Source organism: Oryctolagus cuniculus, chromosome 13 (assembly GCF_051225735.1).
Source record: "Oryctolagus cuniculus isolate XC-2025 breed Fujian yellow rabbit chromosome 13, ASM5122573v1, whole genome shotgun sequence".
Lineage (NCBI taxonomy): Eukaryota > Metazoa > Chordata > Mammalia > Lagomorpha > Leporidae > Oryctolagus > Oryctolagus cuniculus.
In genome coordinates this window covers 91,042,927-91,059,006 of record NC_142879.1, presented here as the reverse complement: position 1 = coordinate 91,059,006, position 16,080 = coordinate 91,042,927, and the positions used below count along the sequence as shown (strand labels likewise).

Genomic DNA, 16,080 nt, shown 5'->3' with positions numbered 1-16,080 from the left:
TGTATTTTTGTCTCTTAGGAGATAGTATTTTAGGTGCTGGTTCCTGTGGTGGTGTTCCTATCATTTTTTCTAGAAACAGTGGTCTGGTGTCTATTACTTCAAGAGAAAATGTGTCCATATTGGCAGAAGATCTGGAAGATTCTTTGGCTTCTTCAGTTGCTACTCCAAGCAATGAGGTAATGTGGTTCCCTAAGAATTGTTAAGTCTTATTTTTATCAAAGTATTTCACACAAATGATGCACACACAAAAAGCCAGACAGTTTTAAAAGATTTTGTGATGAAAACATTAGGTACTTCCCTTGTCCCCTTTGACTTCTTTCCTAGATCAGCTGCTTTTGAATATTAGTAGTTTCTTCTGTTATTTTTTTCTCTGTTTCTAAGTAGTATGCACTTTTGCTGTTTCCCTGGTAATCAGCTTTAGGCATCTATTGCTTGTCTGTTAGAGTAGGTGAGAATTTGGGGTAACTAACACTCCTTCTCTCCTTTACCATCCCAACATAAACTATTCCACAGTAATAATACGATTATTGTCTGTGGTTTTCGACCCTGGTAAAGTACTGATTAGATTTCCATATCATGCAGCTTTGTGTTGTTGGAATATTTAATGGCCTCATTTGATATTTGCTTTTTTTTAATCAAAAAAAAAAAAAAAGAAAGAAAGAAATGTGTTGTAGCCACCCACACACTCCTGCAGCTCTGTGAAGTGCTTCTCAGTACTGTGTGGTGTTTCCATAGACCCATCTCTGGAAACTTAACATCTGCACAGCTGTCGTCCTCAGACTCTCCTTGTGCTTTGTGCCCCCTGTCCTGTATACAGAGGTTTGCCTTTGTCTCCCCCAGCTCTGCCATTTGTTTTTCTCCTGATTTGCACTTTCCTGTCCTCTGGTTTCTGTTATTTGTTATCCCGAGGGTGATTTGTGAAAAAGATAGTATGGTTAAAACCATTTTTTTTCTGTCAGAGAATTCTGAAATCTGGAATACCCTTTATCCTCAAGATTTTTATCATTTATTTTACAGGAGACTAAAAAGTAATACTGTTTGGGATATTGTTCAGTTGAATAATATGAATGCATACATAGACTGTTTCTGTACTTCAAAATTAAAATGATTTGGCAGAGTTTCCACAGGAAGTAAATATTTTATTTTGTTACAGTCATGCAGTCATTGTAATACTCTATGTTGTGCAGCTGTCTTAGAATACTCCATTTCTTTAAAATTTTTCTGAATAGTTAATCTTATAATCAGCCATTATGCTTCATAGTGTACATTGTGATGAGTTGTATAAGCAAATATAGAAAAAGCTTGTGTTGGTTATGATGAAATCCCCAAGTACTCATAATATAATGCCTGAATTATCTGTCTGTCTTACTTTAGTCAGTGATTTGACGTGTGTGTAAACAACACATGTGCATGTGTGTGTTCTTTCTGTCATAGGGTGGGTCCAGTTCTTAGTTCAGTAATTAAGAATGCTCTGATACCTTCACCTCTAACTAAAGTTTGTTGTTTGTTACAGAGTATGATTTTTGAGAACACTGCAAGGAATGAAACCATAGCACAGGAAGATAAAACCAAGTTGCTAAAAGCTGCCTTTCTGCAATATTGCAGGTATAACATGTTTTCAAAATTATGTCTTCATGTCTGAGGACACGTTTTAGTAAAAAGACCACTTTGGAGGCCGACGCAGTGCAGGCATCCCATATGGGTGCTGGTTCAAGTGCCGGCTGCTCCACTTCCAATCCAGCTCCCTGCTGTGGTCTGGGAAAGCAGCAGAAGATGGCCCAAGTGCTTGGGCTTCTCCACCCACATGGGAAACTTGGAAAAGGCTCCTGGCTCCTAGCCTCAGATCGGCGCAGCTCCAGCCATTGCTGCCATTGGGGAGTGAACCAGCGGATGGAGGACCTCTCTCTCTGTCTCTGCTTCTGCCTCTCGGTAACTCCTTGCCTTTCAAATAAATAAATGAATCTTTGAAGGAAAAAAAAAAAACTTTGGTTGACTGATGAGAGCAACTTGGATATCATCAAGAAGAGAATTTTTCTGAGCTGTGGTATTTTTAGCAGACTTAGCCTGAGCTTGGTAGCTACAGAAGAGTTAAAGCTAGGCTAGGAACCTCTTCAACTAAGGGAAACAATATATCATTAGAAATGTGCGATTTTTTTTTTTTTTTTTTTTTTTGACAGGCAGAGTGGACAGTGAGAGAGACAGAGAGAAAGGTCTTCCTTTGCCGTTGGTTCACCCTCCAATGGCCGCCGCGGCCGGCGCGCTGCGGCCGGCGCACCGCGCTGATCCGATGGCAGGAGCCAGGAGCCAGGTGCTTTTCCTGGTCTCCCATGGGGTGCAGGGCCCAAGCACCTGGGCCATCCTCCACTGCACTCCCTGGCCACAGCAGAGGGCTGGCCTGGAAGAGGGGCAACCGGGACAGAATCCGGCGCCCCGACCGGGACTAGAACCCGGTGTGCCGGCGCCGCTAGGCGGAGGATTAGCCTAGTGAGCCGCGGCGCCGGCTTTTTTCTAAGATTTATTTATTAGGGGCCAGTGATGTGGTGCAATGGGTTAAAGCCCCAGCCTGCGGTGCTGGCATCCCATATGGTCACAGGTTTGAGTCCCGACTGCTCCACTTCAATTCAGCTCTCTGCTAATGGGCCTGGGAAGGTGGCAAGGGTGGCCCAAGCCCATGCATTCCCAAATGGCCACAATGGCTCAAGCTGAGCCAATCAGTTGCCAGGAGCTTCTTTCCGGCCTCTCTTGTGGATACAGGGGCCCAAGGACTTGGACCATTGTCCGCTCTTTCCCAGGTGCATTAGCAGGGAGCTGGATCAGAAGTGGAGCAGCCAGGACTCTAAACTGGCACCCATTTGGGATGCCAGCACTGCAGGTGGCAGCTTTACCCACTATGCCACAGTGCAGGCCCCAAAATCTACATTCTCTTTTTTTTTTTTTTTACATGCAGAGTGAACAGTGAGAGAGAGACAGGGAGAAAGGTCTTCCTTTTCCGTTGGTTCACCCTCCAATGGCTGCTGTGGCTGGCCCACCGCACTGATCCGAAGCCAGAAGCCAGGTTCTTCTGAACAAAATCTACAATCTTGAAAATAGCATGCAGTAATGTTTTATATGTGACATTAAGGCAAATAAGTAAGTTGCATACGAAATTTTCTTGGTGTTATAAAAGTAGACCTGGCCTATCAGTCAGGTTTTGCTGCATGCAATATTACCACAAAACTTAGTGCTTATTTAATATAGCTTAGGATTCTACCCTTCAACTGTTTGGGGTGGGGGAAGGTGGCAGCTTTACTGGTCCCAGCTGGCTTCACTCATTTTAGTCAGGGGCCATGCTGGCTGCTCTTGGTTAGACTTACTCACATTTCTGGAGCCTTTCTGGGCCACTCTTTCTGCTTCATGTGGCCTCTCCTCAACATATGAACACTTGAAAGTAGACGGCTTTTTGTTGTGGTTGCTGTCCTGTCGTCTGTCTAGCAGCATCCCTAGATGCCAATAGCACCCTTCCTGCTAACTTGGGAAAACCAAAATTATCTTCATACTTTACCAGTGGTAAAGTAGCACTTTGGATTGTTATTCATATTTTCTGCTGAGGTGATTTTACTGTTCCATAGGATTGGGTTTTTGTTTGTTTTTGTTTTCTAAAGATTTATTTTATTATATGAAAGACAAAGTTACAGGGAGAAGTAGAGACAGAGAGAGGTCTTCCATCCACTTTTTCACTCCCCAAATGGCTGCTGAGCTGATCAAGAGCTGCTGAGCTGAGCTATGCCAAAGCCAGGAGCTTCTTCTGAGTCTCCCACATGGGTGCAGGGGCCCAAGAACTTGGGCCATTCTCCACTGCTTTCCCAGGCTCATTAGCAGGGGGTTGGATTGGAAGTGGAGCAGCTGGGACTTGGAATTGGCGACCATATGGGATGCCGGCACTGCAGGCTAGGGCTTTAACCCGTTGTGCCACAGTGCCAGCCCCTCATAGGATTTTTTTTTAATATTAACTTTGTATTCTTTGGTTTCACTTTATTTAGCTCAAAAAAAATATCAATACAAAATCTTTTGTTCGTGACAGTGCTAGGAAACGTTCTGAAATTATTGATTAGATCTGTGCCATAGTTAACTGTCACTCCCCCTCTTCACGGAGGAACGACACTAAACCCTGGCTAGGCTTCATATCCGAGTCACACGGCACCATTATGTCGCTCCCCCTCTTCGTGGAGGAACGACACAGGATCCTGCGCTGTTCTTTCGTCTGCTCGGCCCTCCCCGGGTTTGCTGCTGGTTCTTCCCGGGTTGGCTACTGTCCCTTCCACCTCCGTGGAAGGGCAGTTCCCCCTGGCCACATTCCCCACTTCCGCAGGGGAGCGGCACACCGCCGGCCGGCTCTCTTGGGGGCTGCACAGGTGTTCCCCTTAGATGTTCCCCTTAGATGTTCCTGGTGCATGCCGTCTCTCTCCTCCTTTATAGTCCTCCTCTGCCAATCCCAACTCGGCTGCCCACACGCCGAGCACGCTGCTCTCCTCCAATCAGGAGCAAGTCCTACAGTTTATTGGCTGAACTGGAGGCAGCTGTGTAGAAGCTGTTTTCTTCTCTCCCAGCGCCATATTGTGGGAGAGCAGATGCATAGAATAAGTCTTAATTCCAGTAACTTAGTCTAGTCCGAGTTGCTCCCCACAGTTAACCCTTGTGGTCCCATAACCTATAGTGTAATTAGGTGTCCAGCTTCCATCTGCACTTTCACTTCCAGGCAGGTTTTGTGCATTTCTCTAGTCAGTTTGTCTCCTTTTCAACCAAAAAGTCATTTCAGCCCTTTTTCTTTTCTTCCTTTTTTTTTTTTTTTTTTTTTTTTTAAGGTTATTTATTTGAGAGGCAGAGGCAGAGAGGTCTTCCATCTTCTAGTTTACTCCCAAGATGGCTGCAATGGCTGGAAATGGGCCTATCAGAAGTCAGGATCCAGGAGCTTATTCTGGGTCTCTCATGTGAGTGCAGGGGCCTCAGTACTTTGAGCCATCTTCTGCTGCTTTCCCAGGCCATGGCAGAGCTGGATCAGAAGAGGAGCAGCTGACACTCAACCCAGCACCCACATGGGATGCCAGCGCCACAGGCAGAGGCTCAACCGACTGCCACAGTGCTGGCCCCTTAGCCCTTTTCTAATCACTTCCAACTTCTCATTTCTTTTCTGCCTTCCTCATAGCAAATGACTTAGCCTCCTATAGCACAGAGATCAGAGAAGCTAGATAAGAACTCCCTGAACTTATAGCATCTAGAAAACAGCCATGTACCTTGGGCTTGTTTACATAACACAGAGTTTAGAAGTGGCACAGGAGCAAGCCTCAGTGCACAGGTACCCTTGGGTCTCTGCTTGGGTGACATTTGTTAGTGTGCAGTTGGTCAGAGCAAGTTGAAGGGCTGAGCCCACAGTGAGAAAGCATTCAAGGGAGATGAATTCAGATTTGAGTTGACCTAGATATGTTATCTATGTGCCATGTATTCTGAAACAGTCTTTATGAGATGTGATAGAGTCATATATGATTGAACACTCAGGAAATTGAATGCAGCCACTGTTCTACCCCTCACTTTTGAGCTGAGTGAGACTGTGAACAAATCGCTGAACATTTCTGGCATTCTGTTTCTTCCTTTGCTCAATGTTGAGTGGGGTAGGAGTTGGAATAGATGAATGGCTCTGGCGAAGAACCCTTCCTTGCCCCTCTGCTAGCTGCTGGTGGTTGGTGCTGGTCTTTCCCATTCTGTGCATTGTAGATGAATCACTCCAGTTTCTGTCTCCATTGTCACTTGGCCTCTGCCCACCGTAGCTGTCTTCATGTTGTCTAAGGGCACCAGTTATTGGATTTAGGGCCCGTCCTAATCCTTAACTACATTTACAAAGGCCTTATTTCTAATTAAGACTGCATTTGTCTGATAACCATTTAGTCACCTCTCTGTATCACAGTGAACACAATCTTCTAGAAAACTAGAAGGGATCATGACACCTTGGTTCCTTTCTGTTGTCTGTATGATTAAGTTCAAACTCCATAATATAGTTTACAAGGCTTTGTCTACTCTGGCTTTATAATCCAGCCCTTCTGATTTATCTCATTTATTTTTTCTTTGAAGATTTATTTATTTAATCCAAAGTCAGAGTTATACACAGAGAGAGAGAGAGGTCCTCCTTCAGATCGTTCACTCCCCAATTGGCTGCAATGGCCAGAGCCGCGCCGATCTGAAGCCAGGAATCAGGAGCTTCTTCCAGGTCTCCCATGTGGGTGCAGGGGCCCAAAGACTTGGGCCATCCTCTACTGCTTTTCCAGGCCATAGCAGAGATCTGGATCGGAAGTGGAGCAGCCGGGTCTTGAACCGGCGCCCATGTGGGATGCTGGTGCTTTAGGCCAGTGCATTAACCCACTGTGCCACAGCATCAGCCCCTGAATTTATCTCATTCTTTCATGGGAACTGTGTTTAATCTGCCTTTGATTTATTGACACCTGGTAGTACTCTGACGTCTGACCAGTTTAGAAGAGTCTGCTTCTTTTAAGGGCTCACTTGTCCTTTACTTGGTTGTTCTGGAAACTCTTTCCATATACTTCTCTGCTTGTAGAATCTCATCCTATCCATTGGCTTCAGGTCTCTCTAGAGATCAAGCTTACTTGCTATTAGACATGGAAATACGCTCTGTGTGCATCTGCATACCCCCTCCCTATATTCTCTGCAACTCGTTTAACTTCTTAGCCATCAGGGCTTGGATTGACTGTCTCTTCCTCCAGCAGGTCTTGCCCCTCTGATACATTGCTGTGCTCCATAGTCCTCTATTCTTTTCCTGTCACAATACTTGTCATCGCTTCTTTAATTTTCTGACATCTGTTTCTTAGGTCTGTTTCTTAAAATCTTGTTTATCATTCTGTGTGCAGTCTTTAGCTATAAGTATTCTGTATATATTTATTAAATCAGTAGATACATAATATTTTTCTCGCTTTTAATTAAAAAGTTTGAATAAAAACACTTCAGGCTAAGATGTATACATGGGACTTTAATTTCACAATTTTCTGTGGTTAGTGTCTTTTGTTTAAGAGATTTATTTATTTATTTGAAAGGCAGGGTGATAGCGAGACATCTTCCATCCACTGGTTCACTCCCCAAATTCACTTTCTGCAAGGGCTGGGCTGAGCCAGGCCAAAGCAGGAAGCCAGAAACTCCATCTGAGATCCCACATGGGTGGCAGGGACGCAAGTACTTGAGCTATGACCTGCTGTTACTCAGGAGCCTTATCGGAGCTGGATGGGAAGCAGAGTAGCTGAGACTTGAACTAGCAGAGCAGCTTAACCTGCTGCACCCCAAAGCCTCCCCTCATAGTTAGTTTTTAAAATGTTTTATCACCCTTAATATTTTTGTTTTCCAATTCTATTTCAGAAAAGATTTCGGTCATGCTCAGATGATGGTTGATGAGCTGTTTTCCTCTCGCGCTGATCTGGGTTCTGATTGTGAACTAGACAAGGCTGTTACCCAAATCAGCGTAGACCTGATGGATGACTATCCAGCTTCTGACCCACGATGGGCTGAATCTGTCCCAGAAGGTAAGGATATTCTGTATTTGTATAAAAAGAAATTTATAATATGTAATATCTGTATTAAAAGTGTCTCTCAAAGCACATTTTAAAATGTCTCAAGTTAATGGCAGTTCAGTTTTTTTTTTTAAGATGTGTTTATTTATTTAAGAGATGGAGTTACAGACAGATAGGTGTTCCATAAGCTGCTTTACACCCCAAATGGGCACAACGGCTGGAGCTGAGCTGATCTAAAGCCAGGAGCCAGGAGCTTCCTCTGGATCTCCCACATGGCTGCAGGGGCCCAAGCACTTGGGCCATCTTCCATTGCTTTCCCAGGCTGTAAGCAGAAAGCTGGATTGGAAGAGGAGCAGCCCAGACATAAACCATTGCCCATATGGGATGCCAGCACTGCAGGTTTAGGCTTAATGTATTACACCACAGTGCCAGTTTCCAATTCAGTATTTTTTAATCTTTCTTGTAAAGATTTTGAAAAGGCCTCAGAACAGACCTAGATTATAGACTATGAGGAAACATTGGAGCAAATCCTTATATTCTATCTGAGGCATATTACTGAGCTTTCTCAAGATTTTTATTTCTAAAAGGAAGTTGGTGGGGTTGGTGTAGTGGCATAGCAGGTTAAGCTGCTACCTGCAATGCCAGCATTCCATATGGCTACAGGTTTGAGTCCTGGCTGCTACACTTCCAATCCAGCTCCTTGCTGTTGCACCTGGGAAAGCGCCACAAGTTGCCCATGTGCTTAGGCTCCCATCTGGGAGACACAGAAGAAGTTGCTGACTTCAGCCTGGCCCCACCCTGGCCATTGTGGCCATTTAGGCCATACCCACCCTCCCACCCATACTCCGACCCTGACCCCGACCCCTCCTTCCTCTCCCCTTCCCAGTCCCATTCTCCATTAAGGTTCATTTTCAGTTAACTTTGTACACAGAAGACCAACTCTATAGTAAGTAAAGATTTCAACAATTTGCACACATGCGCACACACACAAACTGGGAACAAGTATCACATTTAATTCTCATAATATAACTCATTGAGGACAGAGGTCCTGCATGGAGAGTTAGTGCCCAGTGACTCCTGTTGTTCCTTTAACAATTAACACTCTTATGTATGATGTCAGCGACCACCTGAGGCTCTTGACATGAGCTGCTTAGGCTATGGAAGCCTTTTGAATCCACAATCTCCGTCAGCATTTAGACAAGGCCATCAGCAAAGTGAAAGTTGTCTCCTTCCTTCAGAGAAAAGTGCATCCTTCTTTGATGGCCACTTCTTTCTGTTGGGGTCTCACAGAGATCCTTCATGTAGAATATTTTTTTGCCGCATTGTCGTGGTTTTCCGTACCTGAAATGCTCTCACAGGCTTTTCAGCCAGACCAGCAAGCCTGAAGGGCTGAGCCTTGTTTGGGCCAGTCACCTGCCCTGTGTTAGGTTTCATTTTAGTAGCTGTCACTATCCTAAGACCAGTCTGCTGGAGGTTTCAGTTTTGTTACTCTGTTTTTGCAGAAGCACCTGGGTTCAGCAACACATCACTGATTATTCTTCACCAGCTGGAAGATAAGATGAAAGCCCATTCTTTCCTTATGGACTTTATTCATCAAGTAAGGGTCCAGGCTGCTGCACAGGGAGGTGGGGACTCTTGATGTCTGTGCTCTACATTGTCAGCTCTCTTCAGTGTAACAGGAAATACCCCCTCTCTGTACCGAGGAGATTTTTTTTTTATGTGGGATGTGATGTGTTTTCTGTGCTGACTTAAAAGTAAAGTATTCTAGGGCTGTTTGGAGGCCTATTGCTCTAACTATAAAGGCTGCATTGAAGATTAAATAAAAAGAAGAAAAATAGTGTATTTGAGGGGAAATGTTCTTTTCAGCTTTTTTTTTTTTTTTTTTTTTGGTAACAGTATTTTAAGTCAAGGTCTCTTTTTATTTATTTTTTACAGGCAGAGTGGACAGAGAGAGAGACAGACAGAGAGAAAGGTCTTCCTTTGCCGTTGGTTCACCCTCCAATGGCCGCTGCGGTCGGTGTGCCGCGGCCAGCGCACCGCGCTGATCCGAAGCCAGGAGCCAGGTGCTTATCCTGGTCTCCCATGGGATGCAGGGCCCAAGCACTTGGGCCATCCTCCACTGCACTCCCGGGCCATAGCAGAGAGCTGGACTGGAAGAGGGGCAACCGAGACAGAATCTGGTGCCCTGACCGGGACTAGAACCCGGGTGTGCTGGCGCCGCAAGGCGGAGTATTAGCCTACTGAGCCGCGGCGCCGGCCGTAGTCCAGTTCTTTTAAAAACAAGATTTCATTCGGAATTTGGTGTACTTTTGTGTAAAACCTTAGATTGTCATAGTTGATTTTATATTATTAGGAATATAGTATTAGATTAAGTGATATTAATATATTAAGACAGTGATAAATTCTTATGTGGATTTAAAATATTTAAGTATCAGAATCAAATCCTCATTAAAAGTATTTTTCTTTGAAAAGAAGTATCCCCATTTTCATACTTTTTTTGTTTATAATCAGTAATGGTTTCTAGGCATATATCAGATGCAAATGAAGGAGTTTAATCCTTTTAAAATTTTATATTATTGGAGCCAGCATCCCATATGAGCGCCAGTTCTAGTCCCGGCTGCCCCTCTTCCAGTGCAGCTCTCAGCAGTAGACGACGGTGCAAGTGCTTGGGCCCCTGCATCCCCGTGGGAGACCCAGAAGAAGCTCCTGGCTCCTGGGTTCAGATTGGCGCAGTTCCAGCTGTTGCAGCCATTTGAGAGTGAACCAACAGACGGAAGACTTCTCTCTTTGTCTCTGCTTCTCTGTAACTTTATCTTTCAAATAAATAAATAAATATTTTTGAAAATTTATATTATTTATCTATTTAAAAGGGCAAGAGAGACAGACATGGAGGTAGCTCTTATCTGCTGGTTCACTGTCCAAATTCCCATAGCAGCTGGAGCTGGGCCAGGCTAAAACCAGGAGCCTGGAACTTCATCTGGGTCTCCTGAGTGGGTGATATAGGCCAACCATTTGAGCCTTTGCCTGCTGCTTCCCACAGTGCTAGAATCAGGAGCAGGACCGGGACTTGAGCCAGGAATTCTGATATAGAGTGTGGGCATCCCAAGCAAAGTCTTTACACCAAATTCCCTCCTCTTTATTTCCATTTTGGCTTATTTTTTCCAAGTCCAGGAATGCCTCTATGTTAAGGACTCCCCAGTCTGGAACTTTCTGAATGTTCTGTATCTGTGTTGTCTAGTATGGTAGTAGCTACCAGCCACATGTGGCTACTGAGTCTTTTATTTGTGGATAGAGCTACTGAAGAACTAAAAATTTATTTGATTTAAACATAAACTAACTTAAATAGCTAGTATGGATAGTAGCTACTTTTTTTTTTTTTTTAAGATTTATTTATTTATTTGAAAGGCAGAATTTACAGAGAGAGAAAGAGACAGAGAGAAAGGTGTCTTCCATTCTCTGTTTCAATCCCCAAATTTCTACAACTGCCAGAGCTTGGTCAGTCTGAAGTCAGGAACTTCTTCCAGGTCTCCCTCGCGGGTGCAGGGGCCCAAGGACCTGGACCATCTACTGCTTTCCCAGGTACACTAGCAGTGAGCTGGATTGGAAGTAGAGCAGCTAGGACTCCAACTGGTACCCATATGGGATGACGGTGTTTCAGGCAACAGCTCCACCTGCTATAACACAACACCTGGTGGCTACCTTTCTGGTACAATTCTAGAAGATTTCAGAGATGATTTGATTATTTTTATTTTTAAAGATTTATTTATTTTACTTGAAAGAGTGACACAGAGAGAGAGAACAGGCAGAGAGAGAGAGAGGGGTCATCCATCCGATGGTTTACTCCCCAATTGGCCGCAATGCTGGAGCTGTGCCGATCTGAAACCAGGAGCCAGGAGCTTCTTCCGGGTCTCCCATGCGGGTGCAGGGGCCCAGGAACCTGGGCCATCTTCTATTGTTTTCCCAGGCCATAGCAGAGAGCTGGACAGGAAGTAGAGCAGCCAGGTCTCGAACCTGTGCCCATATGGGATGCTGGCACTTCAGGCCAGGGCGTTAACCCGCTGCACCACAGTGCCGGCCCCAACTTGATTGTTTTTGATTTCACATTCTGCGTTAATTTTTTTCTAAGATTTATTTATTTGAAAGACAAAATTAGAGCAAGAGATGTTCCATCTGCTGGTTCCTTCCCCAAATGGCTACAACAGTCAGGACTGGACCAGGCTGTAGCCAGGAGCCTGGAACTCCATCTGATTTTCCTGTGTAGGGGAGCACTAGGGTCATGCTTTCCAAGGCATATTAGCAGGGAGCTGGATTGGAAGTAGAGCAGCCAGGACTTAAACCGGCAGTCATATGGGTTGCTAAGTTTCCAGCTCCCAAAGGTCTTGAAAAAATTTATTGGTGTAGACAGAAAAGAGCAGTTGAACTATATTTAGAGAGAAAGAGACAGACTGTGTGTGTGTGTGTCTGTGTCTGTTGTGATTTGAATGCTGGCCTGCATCTGGTGGAAATACCCTTTTGTATGTTACTCTAATGCTGTCAGCTTCGGTGTGTGACTGTAATGCTTTCTGAGAAGATGAGTTTGTCTGTTGCCAGGTTGGCTTATTTGGACGTCTGCGCACTTATCCAGTGAGAGGGATGCCAATGGCCACGCGACTGTTGCTTTGTGAGCATGCTGAAAAGCTGTCCGCTGCCATTGTTCTCAAGAACCACCACTCTCGCCTTTCCAACCTCGTGAACACAGCCATCTCCCTTGCTTTGAACAAGAGGGAGCGTGAGATTCCATCCAGCCTGACTCCTGCCGACATCTTCTTTAGAGAGGTAAGATGGGTCCTTTACCCTTCACATGGTTTCAAAGATTTATTCATTTATTTGAAAGGCAGAGTTACAGAGAGAGAGAGGGAGAAAGAGGTGTTCCATCTGCTGGTTCACTCCCAAGTTGGTCACAATGGCCGGGGCTGGGCCCTTCTTCCAGGTCTCCCACACGGCTTGCTGCTCTCCAGGCCATAGCAGAGAGCTGGGTCGGAAGTGGAGCAGCTGGGACTCAAACCAGTGCCCATAAGGGATGCCGGCACTGCAGGCAGCGGCTTCACCACTATGCCACAGCACTGGCCCCGTAGTTTTTTTCCAAGTGCACCCCTGCCTTCTGCTCCCTGCTAGGTTAGACAAATGTGAGGTGCCAGCAGATGGCCAGAGATCAGAGTAGTTATTCTAGTTCCTCGCTCACGTGCATCCACAGCTCCTAGCTGGCTGCTGTCTCTGCACCACTAGTAACTGCCCCCTGAGGCCTCAGTGTAACAGGGGTGATGATGGAGCCCTGTGTTGCTCTCTGATCCTTCCTTAATTCTGCCTACTCCATTGTAAACTGTCCCTTCACTGAACTCTTTCCCCACCTTCCACCCAGAATCCTGATACACCTCACTTTGAAAATCTGATTCCAGTTACAACGGGAAAAAAGTCTGCAGTAAATTTAGAAGGGAAAAAACAGTGAAGATGCTAGCCAGCTTTCAGCAACTGAATTTCAGATTTCACTCAGGTCTTCTGCCTGGGCCAGTGCTCCACAGCCTGGTGAGGCTGCAGGGTAGAGTGCACTCTTTGCCTTTACAGATGTGCTATTAAGACACAGGGAGCCCAGTTATCTCAGCTGAGGCCACAGACCCTGGTTCTGAGCAGAGTGCCACTTCTTGTTTAGACATTTTGTAGATAGATTGTGTCTGAAGTGTACGGTCCTTAACTAGGAGAGCCCCTTCACCCTTTGTGGCATTATCTCATTATAGAAACAATGTCAGCTCTTTCTTCAACTCTGAAATTTGGAATTTCTTGTACATTTGAGAATTTCTATTTATTTCAAATTTGTTTCCTTCCTTCTATGGTCTTGCTATATTCTAATAGCATGCACCCTATGCCAGTAGGTCTATTTTTTTTCCCTTGATGTTGGATGTACTATAACTTTTCTTTTTTTTTTTTTTTTTTTTTTTTTACAGGCAGAGTTAGAGAGAGATAGAGAGACAGAGAGAAAGGTCTTTCTTTGCCATTGGTTCACCCCCCCAATGGCCGCTGCGGCCGGCACACTGCGCCGATCCAAAGCCAGGAGCCAGGTGCTTCCTTCTGGTCTCCCATGCTGGTGCAGGGCCCAAGGACTTGGGCCATCCTTCACTGCACTCCTGGGCCACAGCAGAGAGCTAGACTGGAAGAGGGGCAACCGGGACAGAATCTGGCGCCCCGACTGGGACTAGAACCGGTTAGCCTATTGAGCTGCGGCGCTGGCTCTTTTATTTTTCAGCTAGGAAATATGCCAGAAATCAGTAAGAAAGTAAGCAAGCTCACCTCAAATCTTGTGATCTAACAATTATTACAATTTTTTTGTGTCACTTTTTTAAAATTTTATTGACAGTGTACAGATTTCATGTGTGCCATATATACAGATTTAGGAACAGTGATCCCTTGTGGGCTTTATCATAAATAATTTTTCATAGTAAAAACAAAGTTTTTTTAAAAAATTATTAATGACATGGTTTGAAAGAACTCAGCAAGAGTCTATGTAGCTCCTTTTTCTGCATTTGTATCCAAGGACAAAGCGAAATAGTTAATGCAGTGTATGTACACTTACCAGTTAACAGAATAGAAAGAAAGGGTCTGGAAATGATCTGTTGGATATGTAATTCATGAGTAGTGCAGTGATGCTTTAGGAATATCATGCAGCATAACTGAACATCTGATTGAGTTTGCCCAAGAATGCTCCCGATAAAAAAAAATGCTGACATGTAGAACTCCTCACATCATCATTTGTCTTCACATCTCTTGAAGCTTCTAGTTTTCAGTTTCCTTTGGGAGTAGCTCTCCAGGTCCTCCCACATGGCATAACCACAGTGCCAGAAAAAGAGAACATGCATACAACAAAAGGACCTTTTTTACCTGTCTGCTTCTCCACATTGTCTAGGTGGCAAATTACATTAAAAAAAAAAAAAAGGTTTATTTATATGTTTATTTGAAATGCAGAGTTACAGAGAAAGATGGAGAGATAGAGACATCTTCATCTGCTGGTTCACTCCCTAGATGGCCATGATGGCCAGGGCTGAGCCAGGCCAGAGGCAGGAGCCAGCAGTTTCATCCCGGTCTCCCACGAGGTTAGCAGGGCCTCCTTAGTTGGGCCATTTTTTTTTTTTTTTCTGTTGCTTTTCTTAGGCCAACAGCAGGGAACTGGATCTGAAGTGGAGCAGCCTGGGCCCAAACCAGTGCCCATATAGTACCAGTGTCACAGGGGTGGCTTTACTTGCTACACCACAACACCGGCCCCAGAAAATTATATTTCTAAAGGGAATTAGCATTTTAGGAAAAACTAGTTAACTCAAATCAATTTGTGATTGGTGGGCTATGTAGGGAGATACTTTTATTTGGCAGCCCTGATATAAAGTACAGTTTTACATCACTTGAAAGTGGGGACGTGTTCTGAGAAATCTTTTGTTAGATAATTTCATTGTTGTATAAACATCATAGAATACTGACACAAACTGAGAAACTACAGTGTCACCAGGCATTGTCAGATTATGGGGCAATCATCATAAATGTTTATCGCTGACTAAACCATATGGTACACAACTGTAAAGTAATACAGAATCAGCTGAGGGTACAGTCTGTACTGTGACTCTCATGTCTAGTTTGGGAAGTGAGCTTGTACTTCCTAAGGCTTTATAAAAGCAGGTCTAGGCCAGCGCCGCAGCTCACTTGGCTAATCCTCCGCCTGCAGCGCCGGCACCCCGGGTTCTAGTCCTGGCTGGGGCGCCGGATTCTGTCCTGGTTGTTCCTCTTCCAGTCCAGCTCTCTGCTGTGGCCTGGGAAGGCAGTGGAGGATGGCCCAAGTGCTCACCCGCATGGGAGACCAGGAGGAAGTGCCTGGCTTCTGGCTTCAGATCGGTGCAGTGCACTGGCTGTAGCAGCCATTTCGGGGGGGGGGGGGGGGTGAACCAACAAAGGAAGACCCTTCTCTGTCTCTCTCACTGTCTAACTCTGCCTGTCAAAAAATAAAAATAAATAAAATAAAAGCAGGGTCTAACTGTATTTAAAACCACTAAATACACATGTGATAAAATCTAGCAAATGTTTTGGTGTCTTATTTGCTTTTGTATTTCCTGGCTTTTTATATCTTCTGTACTTTGATTATATTTTTTATGTCAACAATATAAAAAGTTCTTGCGCTTAGTTTTTACAAATTAAATGTGGTGGAGGTTTCTAGCTTGGGCTGACTTTGGCTAAGATCAAAAATACTAAAGGAAGAGCAATGTTTGCAAGAGAGAATGATTTCATCTAGGCCACATTTTGTACGCATTTATGTCTTGTTCTTTCAGCAAGTTTGTGAGCTCCTTGAGGGGCAACAAATCAGCTTTTTAAAAAAAGATTTATTTATTTGAAAGGCAAAGTTATACACAGAGAGAGAGATCTTTTATCCATTGATTCACTTTCCAGATAGCTACTACAGCCAGGGTTGGGCCAGCCTGAAGTTAGGATCTTGGAACTCCATCCTGGTCTCCCGCTGGAGGGACTG

The 16,080-nt window shown here is 44.6% G+C and overlaps 1 protein-coding gene across 6 annotated transcripts in view; it reads left to right on the top strand.

Moving 5' to 3' along the window:
- The window catches only part of NUP133 (nucleoporin 133), a 64,807-nt gene that overhangs the window by 24,919 nt on the left and 23,808 nt on the right, over positions 1–16,080 (top strand). For all 6 annotated transcript variants that reach the window (XR_016219156.1, XR_016219154.1, XR_016219155.1 and 3 more), the window contains exons 11-15: positions 19–176; positions 1,514–1,605; positions 7,393–7,556; positions 9,047–9,141; positions 12,135–12,359. Coding sequence is in view for 2 of the 6 variants with exons in the window: in XM_070055881.2 (XP_069911982.1) it covers positions 19–176; positions 1,514–1,605; positions 7,393–7,556; positions 9,047–9,141; positions 12,135–12,359 (734 nt within the window). In the remaining 4 variants the exon portion in view is untranslated. The remainder of the gene's footprint in view (positions 1–18; positions 177–1,513; positions 1,606–7,392; positions 7,557–9,046; positions 9,142–12,134; positions 12,360–16,080) is intronic.